At 37.5% G+C, this 6,964-nt stretch overlaps 1 protein-coding gene across 1 annotated transcript; it reads left to right on the top strand.

Moving 5' to 3' along the window:
• Nucleotides 1-4,941: 4,941 nt before the first annotated feature.
• Nucleotides 4,942-5,907, top strand: LOC128989001 (SKI8 subunit of superkiller complex protein-like). The gene has a single exon (XM_054410853.1). The coding sequence runs from the start codon at nucleotides 4,942-4,944 to the stop codon at nucleotides 5,905-5,907; it is 966 nt and encodes a 321-aa protein (XP_054266828.1).
• The last annotated feature ends 1,057 nt before the right edge of the window (nucleotides 5,908-6,964 follow it).

Genomic DNA, 6,964 nt, shown 5'->3' with positions numbered 1-6,964 from the left:
ATTTTATACTACAGAACTATGTTGTAGGTTTATTTATGTCATTGATTATGGAAAATTGTGTTGTACGGTATATTTAAATGTAAACAGTTATGAAAACTAGAATGCAGGTCATACTTTTTTTAAGATTCGGTGGCTCTTCTTCTATATATATAAAATCCAATGTATGTTTGTTTGTTTGTCCTTTATTGGCTCCAAAACCGCTCCACAGATTGTAATGAAACTTTCAGGCATTATTAAGCATTATTCAAGGATGGTTTGTGTGAAGTTTGGTGCAGATCCTTCAAAAGGGCTCCGCCCCAGTTGCTCTGGGATTTCCCATGTTAACCTTATGAGCAATCATATTTAAATGGAATTAAAGAATCTTAACAGCTGGTTCAACTAAACAATCTGATTCTGTGATGTTCAATAGCATTAAAAAGTTAATAGGTTTACCAACAGGGTGCAGCACTATTCTTTTTTTTTTATTTATGACAACAGCTAATTCGCAACCAGAATGTGAGTGAGCGTAGCGAACGAGCTAACCTGAAGGCAAGTGAGCGCAGCGAACGAGCTCCAACCTAAAGGTGAGTGAGCCTAGCGAACGAACTTCAATCAGGACGTGATTGAGCCATGCGAACGAGCTCATCTTGAAAATGAACGAGCATTTGACATAAAACCACATTAGGACAGGACAACGTCTGTCGGCCCACCTAGTTGTTTATAAATTTGAACTACTTAACAAAAATGTTTGGATTAGGCGGTATAGTACATCTTACTTACTCTTACTCCTGTGGCCATTGGAAACCTAGGTGGTTTTTGGCCTCGCCAACCATGTGCCTCCAAGCTCTTCTATCCTCTGCCAGCTCCAAGTCTGCTCCCATTCCTCTCAAGTCCTTCGCCACCTCATCAACCCATCGCATTCTTGGTCTACCTAATGGTCTCCTTCCTTCTGGTATACCTCTGAGTACCATCTTTACCATCTCTCTCTCACTTCTACGGTTAATAGTACATCTTCCCGTTGCAAAACACGGGTACAGCAAATAGTAAATAATAAAATACGGCATTTTAAAAAGCAGCAATCCCATAGCCATATTTATTGGGTTATTACAGTTCGATAGGGGTAACACAAGATAAGAATGCCAGTACATAACTATCTAAATCGACGAATGCAGTAAGATCGCAATGATCGCAGTGTGTGGTGTGTAGGCGAGTGTTGAAGTGCTCACCTCCAAATCTGAAGGAATCTGGTCCAATTCCGATTAGATTGGTTCTGGTACTAGATAATCTACTATACTACCACTACTGGTACTTTTCATTGATCTAACAAATGATTGACTCGGGCTTGGACAATTTCCTTGAAAAACATATAAATGCCATTGGCTTACATTTTAAAACCACATAATAAAGAGTTCATGTCAAAAAGAGTTAAGTTGTTGTTGAAGAAGGATCGTACAACCTCATAATAACGATGGTCTTATTGCGGTGATTGCAATAAGATTAATAAGATAAGTTGTAGTTAGTGCAAGTGATTGCATTGTGATGCAATCACTCCATACAGAGCTACAACAGTGACGACAATAGTACGGTGGGTACAGCTTGCAAGATGATTATAATAGTCACCATTGTGTTATAACATAGACACATAGAATAAATATAGACTGTCAAAGGAAAGCTCCGCGATGTGCCGTTAGGAGTGCCGTGGGCGAGGAGCCGTATGCTACCAAACAGACGCTGGCTGCACCGGTGTGCGCCGTAACTACACGGCACTCCTAGCGGTGGACGCAGGAACATGTGCTAACCGCAGCTCTGCCGTCGGTCTATGGTTATTATAGTGGATGCTGTACAATACCCAGAACCCACCGAAGCAGTGTCTTGTACATTAATTGAAACTTGCTTGGTCAATAAAAATGTATTTTTCCTACAGTTACCTAACAATGTACATGTTCTCTCACTGATTTGAGAAAGCAAAGTGTCCAATTCGCTCATCAGTGAGACAATGTTAACATTTTCTCACTCTAATTACTTTGTCCCACTCCAGATTTGCAACGTGAAGGCACGAAATAGTGAGCGCGTAACATGCAGGCAACATCGTATGCGCGCGAAATACGTTTGGCAGCACTGGCTGTAAATCAGCTGGTCAGCTGTTGTACTGTTGTATTCGTCACTTCACATTAAATGTTATATTAAAAGTTCACTTCTGTGTAAAAATAGGTTATGTTTCTTCACCAATTTATTTGTTTTATGGTAACTGTAGGAAAAGTATAATGTGCAACACGAGTTCAAAGTACAATTGCCTCACTCGAGAAACCATTCCTCACTCGCCTACGGCTCGTGAGTAAGGATTTCTCTCGAGTGAGTCAATTGCTTACTTTTCTCACTAGTTGCACAAATAACTATTCTTTTTTATCAATTTACTATTTGATTTGTATACTCACAATGTATAATCGTATGGTGAGTATAATGTGTAGTGGCAGTGGATGATCGCTTGTTATAATAATATTTGAAATTTAGCAGTGATAGTTTAATATATACAAATATATACAACGTGTCCCCAAAAAAAAACTGAACAATTTTAAATTGTTATATAATACGTCCAGGCATACCTAATCTACTTTGAAGGTGATCATATGACAACTGCTCTCATGAAGTTTTGTTCAATATCAATTGTAACTATCAGCTGATTCATTGTTGTCGCTTGAAACTTGAAATTTAAAAACATTGCCCTGTCATTAAGCAGGCACCATGAACGCACGAGAGAAAGCGCAATGCGTTGAGTGGTACATTCAAAGTAAGTCAGATATTGCAGTGCAAAGAACATTTAGAAGACGCTATGGTCGACGTCCTCCATCACGGAACAGCATTCGAGCCTGGTATGACAAATTTATGTTAACTGGAAGCTTACAACATTTAAAAGGTAAAGGTAGGCCAAAAATCCAAAATGAATTGATTGAAAACGTGCAACAATTATTTCTTCACGACCCTCGAAAGTCTGTTTGCTGTGCAGCATGTGAGTTAAATTTGTCAAAATTATAAGTTTATAAGACAGAAGTTTCCGATGTCCGAGAATTGAGGCAAAGAATAAATGCAGCCTTTACTAACATTACTGACGAAATGCGCCATAGAGTGTGGGCTGAATTGGACAGCCGTATTGACTATCTTTTTGCCATCAATGGCAACCATGTTGAAAATCATTAACACATATGATATCAAAAAAACTTAGGAATATTTGTGTCAGTTGAAATGTAATTAGTTCATCGTGTGATTGTTAATAAACTTTTTATAAGTAAATAAAATTGTTCAGTTTTTTTTGGGACACGGTGTATATAATCGCAAATACACTATCATAATTAATTATAGATTATCGCGAGAATACCTCCAACCCTCTATAGATCGTTACGTTGTTCTATTAAAAATTTGGAATAGTAGAATTGAAATAGTAATCACATTATAGCTATAATAAGTAGGCCTATAACTGTACTTATAGCTGTATAATTTATTCATCTCCATCGAAAAATATTAAGTTTTTTCCTAGTTTAGTCCAAGGAATACCGTATTGTACCTGATCTGAACGTAAAGTGTGATAGTTTGATCAATTGATGGGACAAATATAACCATTGTTTGTCGAAAGTAGACTACGGATAAAGAGATTCAGAGGTTTATACATTCATGTCGAAACTGGCGACCAACCACAGGCCGCAGAAGTGGGACCTCTTGATGTAATACGAGTCATTCTCTCCGCATTTGTTGCATTTAGACCTGAGTTTATGACGTATGGTTAAACAGTTGTAAAATGACCATGACTTATATTAGAAAGAATATGGGTACATTGAACTTGTTGAAATTGTGGTCCCTTCTGTTGTTGTGGAACCCTTTGTGGTAATTTCTTGAAGTTACCTACTGCCACCAAGGTCACACTATGCTGCCACCAAATGTTCGGGGCTTGGTTGTAAAAACGTATTGTATTAGGAGATTGTGGTGGAATATTTCAGTGATTTCATCACAAGAAGTAAATATCCCCGCCGCAGGAAATCTGCAGTCTAAGCGAGTTTCCATGTGCCTGATTTGATTTTCAATTAAATGTACTGTATTTCAATAACATTAAGTTTACCTAGGTTTACTGCTACAGGGAGGGTAATAATGTTTTTTTTTTTTTTTTTTTTTTTTTTTTTTGAAAATAATAGTTAAGTTTAAGTTAAATGAATTTCCCAAGTTTAAACCAAATATATCCATAAACAAGCAAACTACAACAGTTTCCCCTTATTCTCCATAATAACGACATGGGAATTTTAAATTTAGATTTTTTCCCTCCGTAACCAATAACTGTAGGCAAAAAAATAACACTTATATGGGAAATTCACTAAACAAAATCTCACTATCACCAAAATTAAAATACAAACCAAGATTTTAAATCAAGATTGAAAAAGAAAATGAATAACGAACATTTGATAATACCCAATATGACACCTAAAGCAATCATATATGAAAGGTAAGTTTCGTTCTAAACTGACACGATAAACCCAATGAGCAGGTCAAAGATGAAGCAAAACGTATAATTTTGTAATTATAATTTATATAATTGTATTAAATTGTTTTAGTTTCATCTTTATTTTTTATAATTTAACTTTGTAAGTATAGTTTATAACCGGAAGTCTTTTATGGCTCCAAAAATTGCTATGTCCTGTAAAACGATGGGCGCGCTCAAAAAGTAGTTCCATTACAGCTCACGTCAGAACTACGTCATACATTTATGTTACTTACCGTTAATAATACCACCCTGGTAACCATGATTTATCAGCTGATATTACTACCTCGGTTATTTTACTGTATCAACACTAGCATTGTTGTCCTTTACATTTTGTTATTTGAAGTGTGAAAAGTACATAAACTGTCTAGATTCTGAGTGTCCTTGCCAATTATTTTAGTGTTGTTTATTAAAATCGTCTACATTAATTATCGTCAACAATGGAAACACGTGTCAGTAAGTATTGCTTACTCTTCCAAGAGTTTCAAGCGCACGAGGGCGGTATTTGGAGCTTGGCTTGCAAGCGGTTAAACGGCACAAATACAGCCAACGTTGGATCTTATCTATCGAAACAGGCCGAGGTCATCGTCACAGGAGGGCTCGATGGGTTGATCAAGATTTGGGAACTACACAATGACGGACTCAAAGAACGTAGCATTTTGGAAGGACACGGTTTAGGAGTTGTGTCTGTAAATTTTAACAAGGACGGAACTCTTATAGCCTCGACCGGGATGGACGCGAGTCTTAGAATTTGGAATGTCGCAAAAGGCAGTTGTGTAAGTAAGATGGACATAGCTCCTAGTGACACAAGCAACGTTACGTTCTCTCACGACGATAGATACGTCGTGACAGGTAGCCATCACGGGAAGCTTAGAATGTATAACGTCAAGACGAAACTGCAGGAACGTCAACTGGTCAATCCAAGAGAAAGATTTTTGCTAGCCGTTGCCGTCAGTCCAGACGGAAAACACGTCGCATCCGGAGACGAGGACGGGTTCATCTACATCCACGAATACGTAACAGGGAATCTTGTGCAGAAAATGGCGAAGCATGCGAAACCGATTCGCTGTTTGATTTTCTCTCCAGATTCAAAACTGTTGTTGACTTGCTCAGACGACAATCAAATGAACTTCACCGACATGGTGTCAGGGAATACCACATCTATTTGTGGACACTCTTCTTGGGTTTTGTCGGCTGCGTTTTCAAACGATGGAAGATTCTACGCTTCGGCGAGTGCTGATAAATGTGTTAAAATTTGGGATTTCGCCACTCATCGGTGTCTACACACTTTCAGTGACCATCTAGATAAGGTTTGGGGTGTCGGTTTTAACTCGGAGTGCAATCGGGTCGTTTCTGTTGGTGAAGATGGGTCTGTTATTGTGTCTGGGATCCCGACCTATTTGTAGTGTTAAGTGTTAGGCCTATAAAATAGGTTTCTGTAATGGAATTTCTAAAACTTTTAAATCACATTTTCAGTTTGTAGTCAATTTTAGCGTATGTTTTGTATTACTTATCAAATGTGGTTTTGAAGGAGCTTTATCCATTAAGTTAAGTGTTTTGTAAAATAAAAGTATTATGTGTATGTTCGTAAACTTAATTTATACCTCATCAAAGTTACTATTCGTCGAGATTAGGCCTACTTATCTGATAAAGTTTTATGATGTCAAAATCTTTTACAAACATTAACTTGACAATGAACTAAATAACGACTATTCTTGATTCTGAGAGGATGTTTTGTAAAAAAATAGACTAGGTGTACAGTGCTGTTGCCAGTTTGCAATATTGAGCTGGACTACCATATTGATCCAATAATCTATACTATTATAAAGAAGAGGTGGTGTCTGTGTGTGTGTTTGTATGAGCTAATCTCAAAAACTACTGAACCTATTGGGCTCAAATTGCACACACATGAAGCTACAGTTCCGAGGATACATATAGAACTATTCCCGCTTCAATATTGTCCTAGGGCTCTGCCCCGTGGGCTTTCAAAAATCGGAGGTGAGAGATTTCAAAGTAAATTTTGATTGATGGTATCCATGACAACAAAGAACAAACCTACAAAGTTTAAAAATGTAAACAAGCAGTACTAACTGTCAAATTAATTTTGATTTCACAATTCCATACAGCTGGTTCAAACATTCATTTAAATACTGCATGAATATTAGAACAGAGAGGGTAAGGATCATGGTGGAAGGAAATTCCTTCCACCATGGGTAAGGATCATATTTAAAATAATGATGTCACTATCCTGAATGTAAACATTATTTAACATTACTTAAATGGAGCTGTCAAACCATACGCTAATGTCACTTTATACTTACATGCCAACCCCGTACGAAGGACGGGTACTCTGCTAGTACTATTATAAAGAAGAGGTGGTGTCTGTGTGTGTGTTTGTATGAGCTAATCTCAAAAACTACTGGTCGGATCGGGCTGAAATTTGGCATGATGATAGCTCACATT

Source organism: Macrosteles quadrilineatus, unplaced genomic scaffold (genome assembly GCF_028750875.1).
Source record: "Macrosteles quadrilineatus isolate MER2022 unplaced genomic scaffold, UCM_ALF_1.0 Scaffold_3__2_contigs__length_128488019, whole genome shotgun sequence".
In the NCBI taxonomy this organism is placed as follows: Eukaryota; Metazoa; Arthropoda; class Insecta; order Hemiptera; family Cicadellidae; genus Macrosteles; species Macrosteles quadrilineatus.
The sequence above is the reverse complement of the archived record's forward strand: the minus strand, read 5'-3'. Positions and strand labels throughout refer to the sequence as shown.

Coding starts and splice junctions, on each gene's coding strand:
- LOC128989001 (XM_054410853.1), top strand. CDS start 4,942: ATGGAAACACGTGTCAGTAAGTATTGCTTACTCTTCCAAGAGTTTCAA.